The sequence below is a fragment of the Monopterus albus genome, unplaced genomic scaffold (genome assembly GCF_001952655.1).
Source record: "Monopterus albus unplaced genomic scaffold, M_albus_1.0 scaffold4.1, whole genome shotgun sequence".
NCBI lineage: Eukaryota > Metazoa > Chordata > Actinopteri > Synbranchiformes > Synbranchidae > Monopterus > Monopterus albus.
In genome coordinates, this window is record NW_018127884.1 from 6,624,794 (window position 1) to 6,647,666 (window position 22,873).

Below are 22,873 nucleotides of genomic sequence, written 5' to 3' on the forward strand. Positions count from 1 at the left end.
AGTAGAGTTTTGGCATTCTGTCTTTTGTCTGTTTTGTTGTGCGTTCTACCCCTCTATCACCACCACCACCCCTCTTCCTCCTCCTCCTCCTGCTTCTGTGTGTCTGTAGCCTGATGAGTTTGTCTCTTTGTCTGGATTCAGTCAGACACTGCGTCACCTCCTGCCTACAGACACACAGACTCAGAGATAACATCACAGTGGCAGAGACTGAGGGAGGAGGGATGGAGGGAGGTAGGGAGTGAGGAGAGACAGATGTACAGACAGAGCCCTAGCGGTGGGGGGATGGGTGTCTCTCACACACATCAATCATGGGCTATGTGCCATGAAGCCTGCTTGTTGTAGTAGTTCATAGTTCAACACTCCGACCCACTCTACCAGTGCTAATGAATGCTTGGATTTCTATAGGAAAAGTGCCCAAACTGCATTCACATACCAACTTCTTGCAAGTAGCAAAATGGTAGGATGACAAACGGACACAGAGAGGGAGTGTGTGTGTGTGTGTGTGTGTGTGTATGTGTGTGTGTGTGCACGCAGTACCTCAGGATTGTGACACGGGCTGTAATTACTTCTGTCACTCTCAGGTAACTTAAGGTAACATCCCATCTCTGATCTGTGTGAATGGAGAGAGAACACACGGGAAGAACACTGCTAAGCTACCATTACTTTTAGCTATGTAAAATGGGGATGTTCTTGTGTGTGAACGCCAGAGGAGCTTTTAACAAAACTATCTCCAGTGAAGCAGTTAAATCCAAGCGTGCAAGGGTCAAGTGTAATAACAAGGAAAGTGAAGGTATTTTTTAAACCAAATCCTGCAACTAGCGGGGCTACTGTAAAATAAACAGTGGCACCAGAAGGAGCTAAATGAGCCACATATGGGCTGTCATGGTATGAAGCCTTATCCTCCCTCTCAGAGCCGATGGTATAGATGGAAGTAGTCAGAGCTACATACAAGCAGGGAGGACAGAGGGCGAGCCAGGCTGTTCAGTGTGTGGGTGGTACTGAAGAGAGAGAAACACACTGAGGAGCAAGGCAGTTAGCTAGAGGAAAGGAGTGCAGGATGCTTCCCCCATGGGACTGAAGCTTGGCTGTCAGACAGAGCTAGCATATATCTGCGGCTGTGTATATGTGTGTGATAAATGGGGGGTTGGGAGGAAGTTAACGTGCATGCACGTATGTCAGCGGATTTGCTTTCCTGACTTAATATTCATTATGTTTCAGTTTCATTTGAAAGCAGCCTATTCAACCCTCCTCTATAGATGAATGCACTCGAGTCAAAAATTCATACCTTTTTGTGGCATGTTATGATAGTAGATGCCGTTTCTGTGTTGCTATGGGGCTAAAGCACAATGGAAGGGTAAATACCTGGTCTTTTTAAGTGTTTGCAAGCTGTACTTTATCTTCAGATAAAATATATAGTAGGGTGTAGTATATAGATAAGGTTCTCTGTCACAGAGTGTGATTTTGGTATTAGTCTATAGGACCATAATGGATAAAATAACAAAATTAGGAGTTTGACTCAACAAGAATGGTCTCCTTCACCCAAAATTATCAAAGGGCACATACACAAAATAAATGATACTACAGAATGTGATGATGTTGTTGTATTGCTCACTTCTTGTGTTGAACTTTCACGTAGATTAAAAGTAAATATATATGCTAGCAAAAGGTGAAAGGGCACCATTGTTACCAGAATGACTGAGGTCTCATGACTGCAGTCCAGTGTGTTCACGAGAAACACTTATCTTACGACCGCTACTGTCTTTCTGTCCTCAGGGCCATTTCACACTTCAGGCATCACAGGACTTCAGCACACTATTAACATGGATGGCAGGGACGAATACACCGAAGACAGTGAATGTTGCAGCAACAACTCCCAGGAAGTCCAAGGGCAGGATAGCATCTCAGGTACAGGATGGATGGACGGGACAGGGAAGAAGTGGACTCTGTAGGAACGTCCTCGGACTGAGGGCTGTTAATGAGAGTAAGCCCTGCTCTGTGTTCTGTTGTCTGTCTGTATTGACAGGGCTGTGTTTGCCTCCATAGAAGACAGCGATAGTGACCCTGACAACCACGGTGAAGACTCATCCTCCAACACCTCTGCCGATGACCACATGACCACCAAGACGTCTCAGTGCCGCCTACAAGGAGTGGGAGTCAAAGAGGTGAGCGTGCCGGTACCCACATCAAACCAAACAATAATAATACTATAAAGTAATAATGGCCACTTTTGTCTTGGTGTTTTTTTTATTTACATTCATGCCACTTGTCTAAAATAGAATCTAATTTGACTGAACTACTACAGAGATTAACAGGAACAGGAAGTGCTGATATCTGTTACACAGAGACAAGCCTTTGAATGGACTTGTAACAGACTTGAACAGAACACCACTCCCCCTGTAGTGTCCCATATGTTTTGTCCTCCGGCCTTCTGTGTGAAAATGTTTTTTATGTCAGCTTGTGTGAGTCACATCTGTGACAGCACACAGCATCATGTCGCTGTCAGTGAGTCACTAGTGCTTGTGAGGATCGTGCTCATTCATACGCTTAACACATCATCATACAGCATTTGCAGAAACGCTTCAGCTGGGAACATGTGATATGAGTAGTGACCCAGTTTGGTACCAAATCACACTTGTCAGAAAGCAAACAGTGAACTGAACTAAAAATGTTTACTTTTAGAAATTGTTGTAAAATGATATTACAACGGACACGATTTCAAGGCACATTGCTGAGAATTGCAGAGATGTTGTGATGGAGGTGTGCTTGTACTTGAGTAGAGTGCTGATTTTGCTCCAGAAATATGTTTAAATGGTGTTTGGCCTTCCTCAGGAGAGCGAGGAAGGGGCCGACCACAGCAACAGCTTTGTTTGTCCTCTCTGCACGCTGGAGTTCAGCAGCCCTGAGAAGCTCATTTCCCATGTGTACCAGGTGAGAACGACATTGCCTGTTCCAATCTAGTGTAGTCCCGTGGGACCCCTTATTGCAGTCCGTTTCTAATTAGCTAGCACCAGGTTATCACCTCCAAGGCCCCCTAAGTATCTTTCAGTGTCAGTGCCTCACTGAGGGAGGCGTTGACTTGCTTACTTGATGTACATTTTACAGTGTTAGGGTTAACTACAGCAGAACACAGCTAATTAAAATTATAGCATAAACGGATAACGTTGGTTTCCAAGTTATTACAATATTAAGTTGGTTACAGTTCAAGTTGCCACAACATTATTTATCTTTGCTAATGGTAAATGGTTTCTAATGCTGCAGGCTCTTTATCATTCATTTTACAGTAACCCACAGATTCCACTGTCCTTATACTGCATGTCTTCATCAGTGACTGCGATGTCTCTCTTTGCATTTAGTTGCTGACAAGGTGCACGCAGTTAAGATGATTATTTTTAGCAATTGTTATATTTGATACATTTTGATACCAATAATCATTTTTAATATTTTTAAATCATTGATCATCTATAGTTTAAAACAGGTTGTATAAAGTGCATTAACATTTCAGACATGTTGTTTTTCATGACTGCTACAGTGCACAAACAGTAGTGTTCCATTGGTTCTGCGATGCCTTGTTACTGATGCAGCCATAATACATTTTGAGAACCAGCTACAGCAAAAATAGACGGTTATCATCTTTTAATGTTGGTGGTGTTCCTGAAACATTTCTTCTTTTTCCCAGTTTTCTTGTTCTTATTTTGTTTTGCTGTCTTTAACAGCACACGACTATGATGAGCAACTCCAAGAGCTATGTGTGCCCAGTGTGTGGGCGAGCGCTGAGCTCGCCTGGCTCACTTGGACGACATCTCCTCATCCACTCCGAGGACCGCCTCTCCAACTGCGCTGTCTGTGGCGCACGCTTCACAGACACCAACAACTTTAACAGGTTCGGCTCATCCCTACTGTTTCTCTTGTCTCAGGTCATCAGGACATATTGCTTTCAGTTTTATAAATGAAGAAGTATGCAGATGTATTACATGCAGTAGCTGTTGTGTTTTATTTCAAATGAGTAACATTTTTGCAATAAATAAGCAGTTGACTTGAGTTTCAAAAAGTTCAGCCGTTTAATTATGTTTAATTCCTCACAACATCAAAAAATTATTTTGGCAATAGTAGTGAATGAATTAAAAATGAGTCTTGAATTGCACAATCCTTCAAAAGACATTTTTTTGGTTGAATGGAGATTTTCTTTATGTACGCCCAACAAGGCCATCAAATCTGTCAGAAGATGTTCATGGTACAGTCTTTTAAAAAGTGAAAATACAGTATACAGTACAGCACACTTGCACACCGTGCAGCAGTGGTTCTGTGTGAGATCAGCCAGGTTGCAGAACATGAGGGATGAATAAAATTAGTACTGGAATGACAGATTTAATGGAAATAAACTTGCATGTTGCTTAGCAACTACCATTACATTCAAATTTAAACTGCGCTGCCAAGGTCAGGACACATAGTAGAAGAAGAAACACGGCGAGGCTTTAGTGTATTTTTGACAGGAGTGGGAAAAAGCAAGAAAATAGAATTTGTGAGCCATCTTAGCTGACAGAACCAGTGTTACTAGCAGATATATAACATATGTATTTATAAAGTTACAGAAGTATTATTGGTGAGGAAGTTTTTTTGTGCTACGGTGTTGTATGTCACCTCAGGCTATTAACAGTCTGCTAAACCCCTCTCATGTTAACCACAAGTGATGTGGCACACAGTGTTGCACATCTCTGAAACACGCAAATGGGCAAATTAATGCAATAAAATGAGTCATCTCTTTCCATTCAGACCCAGTGGTTTTAAATCATGTCAGTTATAGCTGCTTGGTAGATGAAGCCAAAACTTACTACTGTTTAAAAATATGTGACTATACAGACCTGGGTGTAGTTACAAGCTTGTGGCTAGTGGCTTACAAGAAGTATAGCTAGGACACAATTAGACAACTTCTTCATTACGTGTTGACAGTACAATTTAATGCTTAGCTGTGGAGAAGGGTAGAAAATACACAGTGGCTTGTGGCTTATGGCTTATAAAGTTATGTAGAAGGTGACATCCTTTGTGCCCAGATGCATGTACTAAGAGTTAAATATGAATCTAAACAAAGAAAACTAACTTTTAAATTGAAAATGTATAAGTATTTAAGTAATAAAATTCATGTTAAAATTTTAAATTGTGCCTCACTCGGCCACAGTTTGACCAGTGGAACTGTGAAAACACCTTCATGAAATTACACAGAAAGATGAGGGGATCAGGAGGTCACATTTAGAAAGTAGCAATTTAATGCTTCACAAAAAGGATGTTTCACTTTAGCCAAGTGCATTATTGCTGTATCCAATCTTAGGGAGAAGCTTAAAGATGTCCTTGACACAACCAGGATGGATGTCACTGGTGGAAGGGACACCTGCTCCATGCCCCAGTCCCTCTCCAACAGCCCCATGCCCAGCCCAGGCTCCGGCACTCGCTCCTGCCATGGGCCAGGCCCCAGCCTCAGTTCATGTCAGGGTCCTCACTCGTGTCAGGCACCTGACCCCAGCTCCAGCCTATGTGAAGTGCATCGTACCTGCCAGGGACCAGGCCACATGTCGAGCCAATGTCAAGGTCCCAGACCATGTCATAGCCCAGGCCTGGGATCTGGGCAGTGCTCAGGACCAGGCACAGGCCCTGACCAAGGACCCTCCTTTCCCTCACTGCCCGACAGTCTCCTCTCTGAAGGGCCGACACTCTCGTCTATCCCTAATGCTCTTAACTCCTCTTCCTCGGGACTCCCTCCTATCCCTGACATCCTGAGCCCTATGCCGGTGTATCCTGCTGGGGTGCTGCTGGTGTGCAACAGCTGTATGGCCTATCAGCAGTTGGTGGAGACCCAGTCCCCGATGAGAAAATGGGCTATGCGTAGGAAGAACGAACCCTTGGAAGCTCGCTTGCAGCGCCTAGAACGTGAGCGCACGGCTAAGAAGAACAAACGGGCGTGTGAGACAGAAGAGGAGAGGGAACTGAGGAGGCTACGGGACCGCGAGGCCAAGCGCATGCAGAGGATGCAGGAAACGGAGGAGCAGAGGGCACGCAGGCTGCAGAGAGACAGGGATGCCATGCGTTTAAAGAGGGCCAATGAGACACCAGAGAAGAGGCAGGCCAGGCTGATCCGCGAGAGGGAGGCCAAGAGGATCAAGCGACGACTGGAGAAGATTGACCCCGCTCTAAGGACACAGATCGAGCATGATCCTGCTGCGATGGCCGCCCTCACAGCAGACATGAGTCTCTTTCAGTTCCCCTGCACTATGCCTGTCCCTTCAATTGATAATGGTCTGTTCATGAAGCTGCCCTAATTCGACTGGGCGCTGGGTGGGGTGGGGGCAAACTGGCTTCTAGCAGTATTGTTAACCTCTGCCAGGGTCACAGCGCACCCATCCCAGCTGGTTCCCTCCAAGCTTCCTGTGTTGAACGGCTTCACACACAAAACTGCTTTGTTCAATACAGCAAAAACTATTCCTAATTTATTACAGTGTAGAAAACCTTGGGAACAGGGTTGAGAATGTTTCATATTGTATGGATGACGACCTTAAAGCATGTTGTAAAGAGATTTATCTGTTTGTCAGTGGACTAGCAGATGTATCACAGTTCATTCTACCAGGAGCAGTTCTACTTCCTTTGATGGAAAAAAAAAATCTTTTGCACATTGACCTTCAGTGATGGGAGCGGGGACTTTGTAGCCACAGCATCCTCCTTTCTGGTCCACTATCCAGCCCAGTGACTCGGGGTTTACCAGCAGCTACACCTCTCACTTCAAGCTGCTGCCATGGGTTCCTGGGAAGTTCATCTACAGTCAAACTACTACCTCAGCTGGCGCCGTGGTTGCGCTCTCTGTCCTGTGGCTTACAACGTTCCAACTCCAAGCTTCCAAAGCTCTACATGTACTGTACTCTACTCCAGAGGATGCAGGTTGTTTTCTACAAGCTGTTTTCATTGATCACTCCGGCACTTTAATAGGACACAGGCATTCACAGGAGCAAGTGATAAACAAGCACGCCAGCTCCATGTGCATTTCCCAGGATTATAATATTTATAATTTATAATGTTTCTTAACGGATCAACCCTGAATGTTTTGTCCTATTGAACATGGCCAGTGCTGAGCAACATTCCTCCTTATCCACTGAGTTGTACTTAATGCATTCACCTCTTTACATTCTCTTTGCCAACATTTTGTTCTGTTTCACACTCTTGAGTATTTTGCCAATGCAAGTTTTTTTTAGTTTCTGTTACAGAACTTGTCTTTGGCTCATGAAAACTCAGTCTGCGCTGCTGTTATCGTACTGTACAATACATTAGTTACCTCTTTTATATTTTGGGCTCGTCACATTAAGGAATATTGTGATAACTTGTTCTTAAAGCTACAATGAAATAGTAGCTCATATGTTACCTGACAGAATTTGTGACACTAAATTCTGCCTGCAAAGATGTATTTGTTTTCCTGGTTATAGGAAAAAGACATGAAAGCTGGTTAGATTTATATAGAGGATGATACATAAATAATGCAAGCTCTGCTTCATGCAATTTGTGTAGCGTTCACATGCTTTGTAAGGCTGTAGTACTTTCAAAAATATGTCAACAGTACCACTTAAATTATTTTATTTCCTCTGTCAGAAGAAACCTACTGTATTTATTGAATCATACCACGGGTGGAAATGATTCTAAACACGTCTCTGTTTCTTCTTCCCTCCTCTGTTACTGAGCACTGGGGCTAAGTTCATGACACGTACGGGGAGAGAGATTCTATTAACTGACATTCATGAACCTCATTGCAGCACATATTTATGCAATATGATGTGAATATACTTTTCTTGTGAAACTGTTTGGCTTATTTGGACCACAAGTGTTATGAAAATATTTTAATGTTTAAATTGGTGACCATGAATGGATATTCCTTAATTTCCTGCCTGTAAGGTTACCTCCATTTTTTTTTTTTTTTTACTTCGCTTCCTCATATGCAAACAAACAAACAAACACAGTGTCAAATGAGCATATTCGTCATATCAGAGACAAGGATGAGTACTGGTTCTGTTTGAGTCACTCCTAGACAAGAGTTTATCTACCTGGCTGTTTGCTGTAGAAAATGTAACAAAGAATAAGAAAAAACTACTTTTCTTTCGTCTTCAGAGGCTTTTCTAGGAGCCTGTATCAAGCCTCTATGCAACAGATGTGTCATTTATTCCAAGGAAATTTAATTCACTTTTCATTGAAACTATGCAGAATGAGACTTTAATTTAAATGGACTTCAGTGTAAGAGTTTAGCTTCTCAGGCAATTTAACTGGGTAAGAGGGCTCAGAGCCTAGATACGACACCCTGGTCCATAAAGTCACTACTAGATTGATCATATGTGCGACAGGAACAGTCTTGTTTGACTTTTCTAGAGACAGTTTGTCTCCTGAGATCAGTTTTCTCTTCCTAGCTCAGCACGTGAAAGCACCAGGGTTTCACTGCCATCTGATTCATGACATACAAGGGCAGATCAGTGCTCTCGACACTGGCTTCAGGTGTCATTTATATCTCTCTTCTCTCAGACTATGAATACTGGGTATTCTCAGACGTTGCTCTTTAAATTTGCTGCGGTCCCCTTGGCCCTACAGTGGAATAATGGGACAGATCAGCAGCTGTGGTCTGACACACTATTGCAACAGAAGTACTATAAACTCTGTGGTGACATGGGTCTTTATGAGGAGTACTTTAAGTGTGGATTAGGTAAGCACTGCATGTTGTGAAACTGCACTTGTCCTAGAATGGTTCAATATGAGCTTGTGTTCTACTGTTAGTTCATGCCTGCCTGTTTTTTACAGTTTAATCAAAAAAAAAAGTTTAAACATTGGCCTTTCTGTATGAACTCTATCAGGATTTTCTCTAAATGTCCATGTTTACAAAATACATCTCCGAACAAGGCCAAATGAACGAGCTGCACTGCTCATGAGAACATTTCTGCTGGCTGTGGTGTCTGACTGGATGGCCCTTGGAGGACACCATCCTGTTACTGGATAAACAGATGTACAGACCAACATGAAACTTAATAAAGAATGTGGAAGTAAACATCGACTTTACTATAACGGTTGTGTTCAGTGTTGTTTCTGATCTAAAATAAGAAAGCTGACCTTTAATTTTGAATTTTTTTGGTGTCTGAATTTAACCGGTACAATTTAAGCTGCTTGATTTTTAGTAACCTAGTTCTGAATAGTTTCATTTGAATTTGTGACATTTATACTCAGCAGCTTCTGAATTTCAACACCAAGTATTCTGTAGCGGTTGTTTTTTATTATTACATACTTAAAATTATTACAACTATTATTGGCCTCCATATGAATCCACTCCTATCATAGCTTAGGAACATATGCAGTATTACAGGTTAAACTACCTGGCAGTAATTAAATTAGCTCCACCTTAATCAGGTGCAACATTAAAATGAGTGATTTATTTTAATGTTTCACTGTTCATAAATCAATCATAATTTACCATCAGGGTCCACCTTATGTATATTTAAGCACATATTGCTAATAATGCTAACTATGAACATGGTTTTCTTTGACAGAGGTATTGCTACTTCCACTTCTCACGACTAAGTAAATACATAAATATGACTAAAGAAACAACACAAGTTGGATAATAGTTTATATTTATATTTGTATATATATATTTATATATTATATTGTTTACTTAAACATGATAAATGCAAGTCTCTCCAAGTTAGCTGTAACAATAAAAATACAATATCTTTGTGTCCTTGAAGTACATAGAATTAAAACAGAAAAAAAAAAAGAAAACCAACAACTGCCCTAGTAGTTCACAGAGGTACAAATATACAGTACAAATCTATTTTATTCAAAAGGGGTACAAATAAAATTGCAACAAAATAAAGATATTAATGCTTTGTTAAAGTCAGGTAGGCGAAGGGTTTTCTAAGGGAGCACTTTGGGTCAACAACTCTAAGGCTTCTGATAAAGATTAATACATATTGGTACAGCCATATGATATTAAAACTCACTATACAAAGTTCATACAACCTGGATTATACTTGAGGATTGAATGTTACGTGTACATCATTGCATATATTTTGCAGATTTAGGCATTAAAAAAAAAATGCTGTTTTTTGTTTCATTTTTAGACAGTTGCACGTCACATAAAAAGCAGTTACCTTGTGCCAAAAAAGTATAATGTTAAATCTGAAAATACACAGACTTCAGTAAAACTTTCAACCGCTCTCAATCTCCTGATTTAATTCGACATCAGCAACACCAAAACTGTTCTAGATTCGCCTTTGCAGTTCAATACTGGATCAAACAATAGGAAGCAGTTCACACACGGAGTGAAAATCCCCACTGCCACGTCACAAAACGCAATCAACCATCATATTACCACCGATGGAGAGATATCGGATTTATGCACTTTTAATGAGACCCACCTTCTGCAGTCCCAAGACTAAAGGACACAGCACAAGACACCAAACACAATCCAGTAATTTTAGGGGTAAAAAAAAAAAAACACAACTAAGGATCTTGTGCAACAAAAATAAAAACAGAGTGCATGTTTTTCTGTCTGTGTGTGTGGAATTAATGGATTTCCTTCTGCTGTTAACACTCTTGGCATCATCTTGTAAAAAGTGCAGAGAAGAACCTCCATTTACTTCACTTCCATGCATTTAAAAACAGGAGTAAATTGTTAAGTATTTAGAATGAATACAAAAATCTAACAATAGAAAATGAAGACAAAAAGCTAAAAACAAAAAGTTGCAGAGTCACATGACTGAACCATCTGAGACCCAGAGAGAGTTCACTGTCACTCTTTGAATTTCTGCTCCAAAGCACAACAGTCATCATAGTTCTGATCTGCTCTTGTGCAGCCTGAATAGGGAACACCAAGTTTACCAGAAGCATGTTTCCATTACCTCAGTTTCACACATTGTACAAAGCACAATTTAAGGCATTATCGACAAGCATCAAAACTAGCTATACAAAAAAATACATCTATCTACAGAAACACACAGCCTGTGATTTCTCCGTGATTTTTGTGTGCTTTACATCTTGAAACTCCTCAACTTACTAACGGTTTTCATCACAAAACACTGTAAAGGAGGGCATTTAGTGCAATTACTTACAGCAACAGACTATTAGTGATGTGAATAAGGAGTCGAGCTTTCCTGTGGTACACTGCTCAAAAAGCAGAGGGCGAAAACATAACAAGCTCACGGCTGCACAGGATGGTCTTGCTGTGAAAATGAACAGGAGGTAAAGTCACATGTGGCACTGCTTGCACCATTTAAATCCCACCAAATGCATCTTGACCTAAAAAGTTGAAATGGCTTGGCAAACATGCCAAAATAACGCTGGACAAACATGAAAATTTGGGTGACACTTGTCTTGAGATTTGGCTTTGTTGCATCACAAGATGACGATAAAATCATCTGTTGGTGTGCTGTTCCTAGGAAGATGGGGACCACCAAGCAAAAAACAGAAAGTAACAAAGCAAAATACAGATCTGTATTCCTATTTTTTAAGTTATTTAAACCAGACATCAGTGTAAAATGACTGCATCAGCCAAACTGCCCGACAGATTCAGAGAGCTGTACTTAAGAAGAGTACAACACTGAGTTTACTGCATAGAAAATCCCAAGACTAAATGAAATGTTTTCAGGTATTGCTTACATCATGAAAAAACCTTGGTGTGTGTGGAGCTTCTGATGATGTGTTCTTAACTGCTGAAAAATTGTCTGAATGGTTATTATATTATGATAGATTATCTCCCATTGCAAAGCATGTTAAAGAATAATTTTTCAAGTCTGTCTTAATACAATAATAGGTTATTCTCTTGTCCATACTAGAAAGAAGAGATCTCTTCCAGACATCATTCTAGCTTAAATGATAGGATGGAGGACAAAATCCACAGTCCTCGTTCTGTGCACAAATGAAGCTAACATGAAACTTCAGCAGCAGTGGGTTAGACTCGCACGGGTACCTTCCACAGGGGGCTATTTTAGTGAAATGTTCTCTTCTCCCTCAACAGTTAGTGGTTTTCCATCATGAGAACCTAACAAGCCGTAACCTGGAGCTTCCCATACTGTTAATCCAACAGTTCCGCTTTGCTTTTCCACTACATTTTTCTGTGTTGGTTACTGTTTACGTGAGGCCAAGGCTGGACTCCACACACAGACACACAGCTCAACAGCGTGCACAATGCTCGTTAATCATGCACGTTCACACACCGTACTTGTACCTAGTACTTCAGACATGAGGACACTGGTGTTTAATCTACCCCCTTCCCCCTCTGTTCCTGGAATATGATTTAGCACTACCTCCTGACAGGTGCCAAAACGTACCTCTGGGAACTCTTCCCCAAAGTGGGCTGAGGGTAGTGGAAACAAAAGCAGAACCCACAACAAGGGGTACATGTTCAGTTAAGGTTGGTAGGTTCCTATGAGGGGAAAAGGCCAAAGTGTTGGCTTACTGAGCTGCACTGGAGGAACAGGAACAAAAAGAGTGATTTGTGTACTACAGTAACTGTGGACGAAATCAATTTGGACTGACTGACTGCAGAAGCCTCATAACAGCTTAAAGTGAATCATGGCCAGTAAGGACAGTAGGAATAGTTACAGGGACCAATAGGTATGTTTTAAGACAGGCTTGAAAAAAATGTGAACCCTTCCTCTAATGCTACCGATAATGATGGTGCCAGAGGATGAGAGTCTACTTGGCCCATTTCATGGCCCCTCTAACTGCGGACAGAGGATCAGGCTGTATACTCGGTGAATGACGAGGGTTTAAGGGCTGACTTAAAGAGGTGCTGATGGACAGGTTAATTCAAATGTTATGCAAGTGTAGCAGCAACACCTATGTCAGAATCAAAATTGCCTGACATGAAACTAACTGATCCTCCTGTCTGAGCACATCTGATAAATAGGAAATAGCAGAAATTGCATGAAACGATTTAATGACAACTGTATGATTTACACTTTCTGAATGTCTGCGTGAGGAATGTCATCTGATAACCTCTGAATGATTTCATGTGGTCTAATTGCACTTACTTTAAATTTTACTCTTTTGGATGTTTTCAGTGACAAAGGAAGGAAGAGGAAACTGCAGCATTCAACTTGGCTAATTTGTAAACAGAGTTAAAAATGCAAGTCAGTTTTTTCTTTCTCATCACAAAATGCCAGCAACAATACTTCAAACATATTCCCTTCATTTAAAAAAAGCAACTACTGTACTGTGATTCCTATTAACAAGGTCAGTGTGAAATCAGTGAGTGATGTACAATGCAAGACGATCGTAAGATTCACTGGATAAAGTGTATCCTAGTACAAAAGTGAAGGGACTGTGTGCATTAAAACAGAACAGAAGCTAACTTGATAAAGATCACTGTTAGAGTCAGGTCTTTCTTGAGATGCACTTGAGTAAACCCATTTAAAATAAGATCTCAGCAGTGAGATAGAGAATCAAAGAGAAGCAGTTTTATCTATCAAGATTTCTTGTCAAAGACATGCTTTGTGTATAACTACTGAAAAATCAATGGAAATGAACAAGAGCTGTGTACTGTTAAAAAAACCTATTGCTTTAATTTGGTAACTAAGCAAAGTAACTCAAGTTAAAGACACACAGATTTTCTCTCTCCACGGCAAACTACACGTTTTTTCCACTCTGCTGGGGGTTAGGCTCGAGTGGCATGCAGCCAGTGATGTGACATGGCAACGTCTCTCTCTGGTTCACTCCCCACAGGTGGCTTTGGTGATGAAAATTCATCAAAGGTCACCGGCCTGGTTGGGAATGGTTGGAGGTGTAACAAAAAGAAGAGAGAGTGCCGCTCAGGATGGGAAAGGATATTCAAGGGAAAAAACTAAATGATATTCTCACTGATGAATGCAAGATATCTCTAGTTATCATAGAGAACAGAGCATTAGTTCAATATGCAGCACTTATGCCCTTTTCCCACTGCCTGGTACCAACTCAACTGTACTCGCCTTATTTGTTTTCCCATCGGTCAAACACTGGGGATAGTACCTGGTACTATTTTTGGTATCACCTGTTGAGGTTCCAAGCCAGCTGAGGCAATGTCAAACGGTGACGTGTCAACACAGCAGACTAGCGATTGGTCAAAGAAATTCGTCACTACTACATGGCCACTGATTAACCTGGATGTGTACATGTGGTGACACCAGTTACTCTTTACTCATTCATTCATAAAATTAAGTACCACTTCTATGAGTGTTACAGGGAGTAAAATTTATGGTGACAGAGGCCTCAAGCTCCTGTTAATATATAACCATTGTATTGCATGAACCACCAGGGGGCAGCTGTGGCTCAGGAGGTAGAGCGGGTCATTTCCTAACCGGAGGATTAGCGGTTCGATTCCCGTCAACATGTCGAAGTGTCCTTGAGCAAGATGATGTCACCGGTGTGTGAATGTGTGTGTGTTTGGGAGTGAATGGGTGAATGGCCAAATGGTGTGAAAGCGCCTTGAGTGTGCTGTAAAGCATAGAAAGGCGCTATACAAATATAAGACCATTTACCAAATCGTACAACTTATCACGTAGCCCGCAAGTTACTGAATGTGATAATACGAGCACAGTGGCTACAGCTATGCCTGCTAAGCAGAGCTAGCCTAGCTGGTATGTTAGTGCATCATTGGCATTACCTGAAAAGACTGGCCACATATCTGAAACTAGATGGTCATTTTCTTGGCTGAAAAACTATCAAAATTTAATAAAATGGCAACAAAAAAAAACAAAACAAACAGTCCTATGATGAAAATTACAACAGTTTGAGCCTGCCCTGCCACAATGGGCCAGTGACTTCACGGCAGTTTCATGTAGTGTCACTGTGACAACCAGCTACACTGCGGGGCGGCCTATCTACAGTGGAAAAGAATCAGGTCAAGCTGAACTGGTAACAGGCGGTGGAAAAGGGGTATATGCAAACACACACAGACATGTTAGGGCATTCAGCCTAAAGTAATGGGATGACTGTGTAAAATGAAATAAAACATTTTTTTGGAAGTGGAAACTGATTGTTGAACAGACGGACTGATTGCTTTACCACTGTTTTGATTGTAAGACAAGTGGGACATGCCACACCTTGCCTGAGAGAAGATCCCATTCTTTGTTGACCGGCCTCCTGAAAAGGAAGGAGGGGAGAGTATCTCTGCCAACAGCAGACGTTTTGGACTACTGCCAGAGAAGCATAATGTAACATACACTGACAGCATCAACAGTGCTAACATCACCACAGGAGCTGCTGATGTCAACAACGCCATTCTTTTTTGGGTAACTGCTTTTGAAGGAAACACAATCTTAGGAACAAAGGAGATAAAAGATGACTGGCTGTCTTCTACATACACCAGAACCCAAAAGAGCTTGTAGGTTTGCTGTGCTACAAACACATCTCTGGTAGTCAGTGATCTTCCAATGAGCCAGTTTGGTCAAAAAGGAAGCAAGAATGTTCTGAATTCAATGGTAACCTCCAAGTGTGGGCATGAGGAAGTGACCACAAAGGAGGGAGAGAGGAAAAGAAATGCAGTGTGTAAGGATGTGGTAGGCATTTCATCAGCTACATACTTTCTACTCAGCTTTTCATGTCCCTGTTAGACCTCAGCTGTCAGGGTAACCACAGACCTGTGTCCTTTGGCTGAGTGACACCCAGAACTTCTCACCAAACAGACAAAGATCTTGTATTTTTGTATACTTTAGGTGTGCAAAATCTCTCACACTCTGAGGCTACATTCACACTCTTTTTTTACCTCTTTCTCTCTCCTTGTCAGACAAATTTTTAGTTGTGGCAGTCTCTTCTCTAGTTGCTACCAATTGTGATGCTACTTCCCTGCATTTGAGCGCCCCTCAATGGACAGTTTTACCTCCTGGGGGATGAAAGAGGGCCTTGAGTGGCGGGAGGTGCTTATCTGAGGGCGTGGCACTTCATCTCCCTTCATACTGTATCTTTGGAGGCCAGGTAAGGACCAGCGCCTCTGAGAAGCACCTAAGGCAGACTGCATTGCTCCCATGCCTGCCCCTATAAAAGCAGAACCCTCTGTTTGTAGGTGGTAACTGCTCTGGCTCCTCAGATGCTCTACCGCACTCTTGCTTGGTCTGATGGATGACTCAGTGTGCCCAACGACCCCAAAATGTGTGGCTTCCTCCTTATCGACCACATCTTTCTCTCCATCCCTCTGTCTTTCTCTGTGGATGCGATCTATCCTGACATGAGACTGAGGCCGTGACTGCTGAGGGGCCGGAGGCCCCATGAGCTGATGGCCAGGAGCTGATGTAATGTTGGTTTTGCTCAAAGTCCTGGACAGGATCTGCTGTTGTTGTTGCTGCTGTGAATGATGATGCTGTGGTTGTTTCTGCTGCTGTGGCTGAAGCTGTTGCTGCAGGGTTATAGACACACACACATCTCCTACTTGCAAATTATGGCAGGAAAAGCCGTAAAGCTGGGCTGTTCGCTCCGGGCTACAGGACGACCAGCCCTGGCCAAACACGAAAAAAGGGTGCTCTGGGGGCACATCAATGGTCACTTTACTCTGCTGTTCCCCCACAGTGAAGTGAAGCGACATAAGACCTGGTCTCTGCTGGCTGGCACGGATGTCCACCACCATGCTGGAGTCAATCTTAAGCCCCCCACTCACCTCAGCACTCCGTACAAAGTCCTGAGTCTGCAGGTCCTCCACACGCTTCAGTTCCCCAGTAGCTAGCTGAATAATGGCACCCTTCATGAAGTGTGATGGGTTGCAGGGACCTGGGGCAGGAGCAAGGGTTGATGCCAAGGCCTGAGTCACATCTGCTGTAGGCTGGACAGGAGGCTGCTGGGAAAGCTGCTGCTGAGCTGTAGCCGGTTCCGCGCTTTCAGGGAGGCACACTGTGGCTGAAGAATCAGAGGCTTTAAAGCTTGGGTTAGGGGAGGCCATGGTGGCTGAGGCATCATTAGCCTGTCCTGGGTAAAGCTGCTGTGGGGGCTGGGGCTGGGGGTGATGCTGAGGGTGATACTCCAGGGGAATAAGAACCGGTTGCCCATTGGCAAGCATGACAGTGTGGCCAGGCTGCCCTGTTTGCTGCTGGAGATAGGTCACTCTGGGGTCACTGTAACACGCAGGCTGGGCCATGTATCCAGTCCGGCCGGAAATTAGGCTTGTGGTCTCTCTATGGACCTCTCTAGCTCTCTGGACACCCTGAGAGAGGTTCAGGGGAGCAAATGAGACTTCCTTCCTCACTCCACCACCACCGTGGCCAGAGCAAGCCAGATGACCAACCACCTGTTGCACCTGGAGGTGATTATAGGAATTTAGTGTTAGACAACTTTTATTTCTGCTGAAACACACATATAACAATTAAAAAACTCAAACACACTATTTGTATTGGAGACATGACATGTGTTACCTGCAATCTTCTTCTCAACGTATGTTGCAACAGGATGTGCAAAATTATTTGTTTCTGAATACAGTTTTTTTTATTTGTGAATACATTTTCCTAAAACAGGACAGATTTAAACTATTAGGTCTTTGTAATGCTGAGGTGAGAATGTTTACAATTAAGATATGGTCATACTCTAGACATGTAGTAAAATTAATAATATTGTAGGCTAGTAAAAAAAATCTATAAAAACAGGTGAAGGTAAACCACTATGACTACATCTACATGCACACCAAAAGTGCTCAACTATGAATCAAAAACAGAATTAGAATCATCTTTATTTGCCAAGTATGTTTGAATAGACAGGAATTTGACTCTGGTACAGAGGTTCTCAATGTGTTTTAAGGCAACAGGAAATAGAAAATAACTACAAGACTTTTAAAAAAGCAATAAAAATGAAAATAAATAGTGGTATGCATTCAAATAGGAAATATATGGAATGAAAAGAATGAGAGGAGAAGAGAGACAGCAGTTATAAATGTATGTACATATCATACATTACATATGAATATTTATGCAATACTAGAAATGCAGGTTATTAGATTATGTAAATCCCTTACTGCTAGAAGTCAGGAATACCCAATTACCAGAAAAACACAAGTCACATTATCGATGGGTCTTACCTCCAGGTCACTGTCTGGAGTGCTGCGCTGCCCAGGTGAGGTCCTCTCTTCCAGCCTTCGGTTTTGCAGGCCTCTGTCTTGGCTACGCTCCTGTACTACAGAGCTGGGCGCTACCTGTGGCAGATGTGCATTTCTGGCAGTGTAGGCTGAGTCTGGTACAACCTCCCTTGTTCCTTGTTCTTTATCTCCTCCATTTATCTCTGGTTCATTCTCCTGCTCAGCACCGTGGGCGTCTCTGGTGGCAGTGGCAGTCTTGGTGCTCTGAGAGTGGTAGAAAACTGACATGCCTCGAGAGCTGAGCTCTGTTGCAGGCAGGACTCCTACAGTACTAAGGTGCTGCTGAGCAGCTTGCTCTGAAGGCAGCATCAGTGAGACACCACTGGATGCTGCAACTTTGGCAAAGGTATGAGCAGCTACCTGGCCCTGGGGTGGTGGAGAAACAACACCTTCCTGTATGACAGATGGATAGGGAACAAGGTGGGATACAGTGTGGGGCTGGGGAATATTGCCTGAGGGAGAGATTAATGATCCCGGGACAAAGCCAGGGGGTAGAGCATAAGGTACCGCTGCATAAGGGGGACTAACAAACTGGAAAGAGGAATGAGGAATCTGGGCATAACCAAGAGGAGGATAGGAAAGGCCTGGATGCTGCAGAAGAGGAGAGTGTACAGTGTAAGCTGGAGAAATGTGGCTTAACACTGGGTGAAGACTAGTAGATGAGTAGGTAACAGATGGAAGAGCCACTTTGTAGAACATACTGTACTGGTCAAGGGGCGCTGCTGGTATGCTATCAGAACTATCCACTGCATAATGAAGCCCTGGCTGAGCTCGCAGCCACTCTCCAGATGGGGTCCCTCCCTGAGTGTCATTGTTAGCTGCAGAGTTCTGGATGGAAACCACTTCATCTTCTCCAATACCACCACCAGCAACACTGCCACCTCCACTGCCACCACCTCCTCCTGAAGCCCCACACCCCCCTGTACCTCCAGTTTCACTGCTGTTACTAATTGGGAGGTCCCTCTTCTTAGGAGGCAGGCACTCCTGGTTGCGCTCCTGAGCTGGTTTCATTGCTATCCTCTGAGCAAGCAAGTAGCTTTACTGTACTGCACAGAAACTGAAACTTGCGAGCCAGTCAGCCCGCTCAGGAACCAGTTCTGAAATCACCTGGCTGACCTTGTCTGCCAATTCACCTAAAAGAAAAAATAAAAGGAACATTACATTAGTGCTAAAATTGTTAACATACATTCCATGTGAAATGAAAATAAAATGATGTGAGAGATTTATGGTGGGTGACAGATTACACAAACCACAGATGGAAAGCATTAAAGGTACACTGATCCCTTTGACAGAGTTTATTTGTAGCAGTAAAAATAAAAATAAACCATTAGACTGACTCAAATGTGGTGGGCTGTGCACATGCCTGAACTTTTCTGCTTTCTATTAGTTTGCCAATTTATAGCTGTTTCACATTTGAATGATGGCACCCAACATTATGCTGCTGACTGTTAAAAGGTTTGACTACATGCATTTTAGTATATACAACATTTCATCACAGCTGTTTATGAAACTGTATAACTGAAAACCCTTAAGCAATAAATAATGACAATATGTGATTTATTACTGCTTTTTCTAAACTAGGTATAAGCTTTTGGTTGTTTAATTTCTTTTACCAATACACCACATGCAACTAACAGCTAATACTGTTACTGATTAATCTGCTGATCATTTCCTACATTATTCATATTCTATTAAATGTCAACAAGCAGTGAAAAACACCTAGTCAGATATCCCACAGCGATGTATGTTGAAAACTCAAAGATATTTCATATCACATGACAAAGAAAAGCAGCAAATTTTCATAATTGAGAAGACAAAACCAGCCAGTGTTTTCCATTTATGATTTAAAAGGTGCAGAAATGGTCAATCAATCATCAAAATAGTCGCTAAGCACTGCTTATCGGTTTTTCTGCTATTATATATATTCTGTTGTAACATAATAATGACAAGCGCACAGCTGCGGCTGATCCTCTAAGTGGTGTTGGCTTAGACTTTAATGTAGAGAGGCGTAGTAGTGGTGTAAAACCCCAAAAGATTCAACAAAGGTAAACTACACACGTGGATTAATCTTTTGCCAACCTAAAGCGAACTGAAGATCTCAGTTTACTCTTTTATCACGAGACCGACTTGGAAGAGCTTTTTATTATTTATTTTTTTTTACTTTTGCCTCAGCCCATGACTCTGGCTTCACTCAGCAGTTATCCAGGAAACCCAGTAAACTTGCTTCCTCAAACAAACTCTCAAACAACACTCGACAGTATAAACCAGAAGCTGATCCATATAGCCACAAGGCGGAGTTTTTCTCCGGTTACCGCTGTACTTCACTTCAGTAAAGCTATGTTTACCGTTAGCTAATCGCTGACTTGGCTCAAGTTAGCTAGCTACTGCTATAACCCTTCTATAGTAAACACGGGAAAGTGATAGCGTGACACTTCGTACGCTAACAGTAAAACTAGACGGCGAGTTAAAATGAAAGCTAATATTATATGAGGCCACTTCGTTATCACTCTTATTTATCACTATTCAGGCTAGTTAGCTAAAAGGCTAACATAGCTATAACTAGCTACATGAACGTACTCCACCACTGCTTAAAACTAACATGGCAATACGCAAGTTGTATATCATATATGTCCCTGATTTGTCTCGTTCTATAAACATACCTCCAAATGTCATCGCGAACAGGCTTTTCTTTATAAAAAGTTGATATTCGGAGGGACAATTGGGGGAAAAAAAAAATCAAGACCAAGGAGTCGAGCCCATTTCGAAGGCCAGTAGAGGCGCTCACCAATGACGTCAGTCAGTGTATTCAATTTCCTGTTTTTTTTTTTTGTTTTTTTTTGCACAAATTTTTGGCATGTACACAAAAGAAATAAATCGGCAAACTATCTTTTAGTATAATTTTGCCTAATCTATATCTAACTATTATGCACAAATATGATCCTCCTTATGCCATCTTGATAGAAACTGTTTATTTGCTTTTCTGGCAGTAAGACAGTCAAAAATAATCAGTGAACAGCTCGTGCCCAGTTTACACAAAATTTAATGTTCATTGCACTAAAAATGGCGTTTGTTTAAATGCATTAAATGTACAAAGCCATGTTCTCTACAGTAGGGGGAGCTGGAGCCATGTGTACTAAAGAGATTTCAGTTGCAACATGGACTTCCAATTATTTGAATTTGCCTGAAGCATGGACTGATAACTATGAGGACAGGGAGCCTGTCACACTGCACAGTGGCCGCCTGCAAAGGACTTAGTTGATGTGAAGTCTAAAAAGAGGATGTGGTGATACATTATCTTCTCAGTGACATTGCCCTTTTATTTCACATGGTATTCATATCAGTCAAGTTATCTGAACATTAACCATCTGCACCAATGTTAAACCCTGTGGCAAGTGCACTGTACATGAAAGGTTAAATATTGCTATAGTATATCCATTCAAGTAGGCAAAACACTGCATCTTTCAGACAGTTGAAGGATTTTTTCAAAGCAAATTTCTCACAAGTTAACAAGCATGTCCAACTGTTCACACAAAGTTTAACAGAGCAACCTAATTATGCCCTGGCACAAATTTGACACATTGCCCTTTGGTGGTATTCAGTAGGTGGACTGAGATGGGAACAAGCAGCTTTCTTCACTTGGCAGTAATGAACCGTTAGCCATCTCCTCTCACTGTACAAACTGTGTGCAAAAGACTTTTGTGTGTATTATTGTTATCTGTAACTACTGGAGGTCGAATTATACCGTCTAGCAACAACAAATCTACCAACTCTTGTTAAAAGATGCATTGTTTTCATAAACCAGATCCCAGTGAAATAAAAGCCAGAATGCAATTTCATTTGAAAAATTGTAATGATCGGTTACTGGTACACGGTTGAGCCTCATCTTCTGCTGAGAAAAACAGCTTCAGTGCAGTACCTCTGAAATTTTACAGAACCCATTAAAAATAAACTGTTTTAGGAAACTAAAGTAAGATTTAGAATATAATTATAAAAATGGTCAATTTTCCCAGAAAGGCACTGGGGATGAACAGTAGCAACCGCATCCGTCTTCAAGAACATTTGCATACTATAAATGAATGAATAAATACATCTGCTGTTAATCCATATCAAACAGTGCCACAGTGGAAGCACAGTAATCATACAATCACAGCAGACTGCAACAATGTGAATTAGTGGAAAAAACACAGCATATAAATATCTCTCCATAAAATATAAAGACTAAATCAAGGATAAAAGTTTAGTACCATTAATCAAAAATATTAATTGGAAGATTTCAAACATATACAGTATTTATAATATTTGCCAAAATTATATTCAAAAACCACTGTAAAACAAACTATTCTATATAAGAGCAACTTTATGTGCAATTAATAGCATTTGAGAGCGGGTTTGCACTCACATATCTATACTAAAAACACCTGAACTAGTTATTGCCAAACACTCACAAGTGTGTCTAAATATCATTAGAAGCTGGTTAATCTAGCATCTAAGGATCAATGCTCCTGTAGCACAGATAAAGTCTGTCCAGTGGTCTTATATCTAAAATTACAAAGCTCACTGATATGAAATGCTGGATTGTTATTTGTTATTTTAAATCCATAAAATACACAGTGCTAGATTCTAAGCAAGTTTTAAGGGGTGGTGGATGACGGATCCATTTCCCCACATCTGTCTCAAGCCAGTCTTTAGTTGAGCTTGTAGTGAACTTCCCACATTTTTAAATTGCATCACCAATAGCTTGAAGTTTATCTGTGGACGAGCCTGACCATCACTGTCCTG

The 22,873-nt window shown here is 41.7% G+C and overlaps 2 protein-coding genes across 7 annotated transcripts in view; one reads left to right on the plus strand and one right to left on the minus strand.

Annotated features, from left to right (window-relative positions):
• Nucleotides 1-9,354, plus strand: part of znf821 (zinc finger protein 821) — a 14,143-nt gene extending 4,789 nt beyond the window's left edge. For 2 of the 4 annotated variants that reach the window (XM_020605432.1, XM_020605414.1), the window contains exons 2-6: nucleotides 1,774-1,905; nucleotides 2,044-2,162; nucleotides 2,830-2,928; nucleotides 3,714-3,880; nucleotides 5,324-9,354. In XM_020605432.1, the coding sequence (XP_020461088.1) occupies nucleotides 1,774-1,905; nucleotides 2,044-2,162; nucleotides 2,830-2,928; nucleotides 3,714-3,880; nucleotides 5,324-6,308 (1,502 nt within the window). In that variant the 3' untranslated portion in view covers nucleotides 6,309-9,354. Of the gene's footprint in view, nucleotides 1-1,773; nucleotides 1,906-2,023; nucleotides 2,163-2,829; nucleotides 2,929-3,713; nucleotides 3,881-5,323 lie in introns of all 4 variants that reach the window. The other 2 variants (XM_020605423.1, XM_020605440.1) reach the window with 2 other exon arrangements.
• A 346-nt stretch (nucleotides 9,355-9,700) lies between these two features.
• On the minus strand, nucleotides 9,701-20,907 carry atxn1l (ataxin 1-like). Of its 3 annotated transcripts, none has more exons than XR_002275733.1 (4): nucleotides 20,755-20,907; nucleotides 18,038-19,227; nucleotides 15,749-17,266; nucleotides 9,701-13,769 (listed from the first exon to the last, which is right to left on the minus strand). XR_002275733.1 is itself a non-coding variant. In XM_020610790.1 (3 exons), the coding sequence occupies exons 2-3, from the start codon at nucleotides 19,103-19,105 to the stop codon at nucleotides 15,821-15,823; spliced, it is 2,514 nt and encodes an 837-aa protein (XP_020466446.1). In that variant the 5' UTR covers nucleotides 19,106-19,227; nucleotides 20,755-20,907; the 3' UTR covers nucleotides 14,459-15,820. The 3 variants fall into 3 exon arrangements, 1 of the variants encoding a protein (XP_020466446.1); XR_002275732.1 differs by having other exon boundaries at nucleotides 15,087-17,266; XM_020610790.1 differs by lacking the exon at nucleotides 9,701-13,769 and having other exon boundaries at nucleotides 14,459-17,266.
• Nucleotides 20,908-22,873: the final 1,966 nt, after the last annotated feature.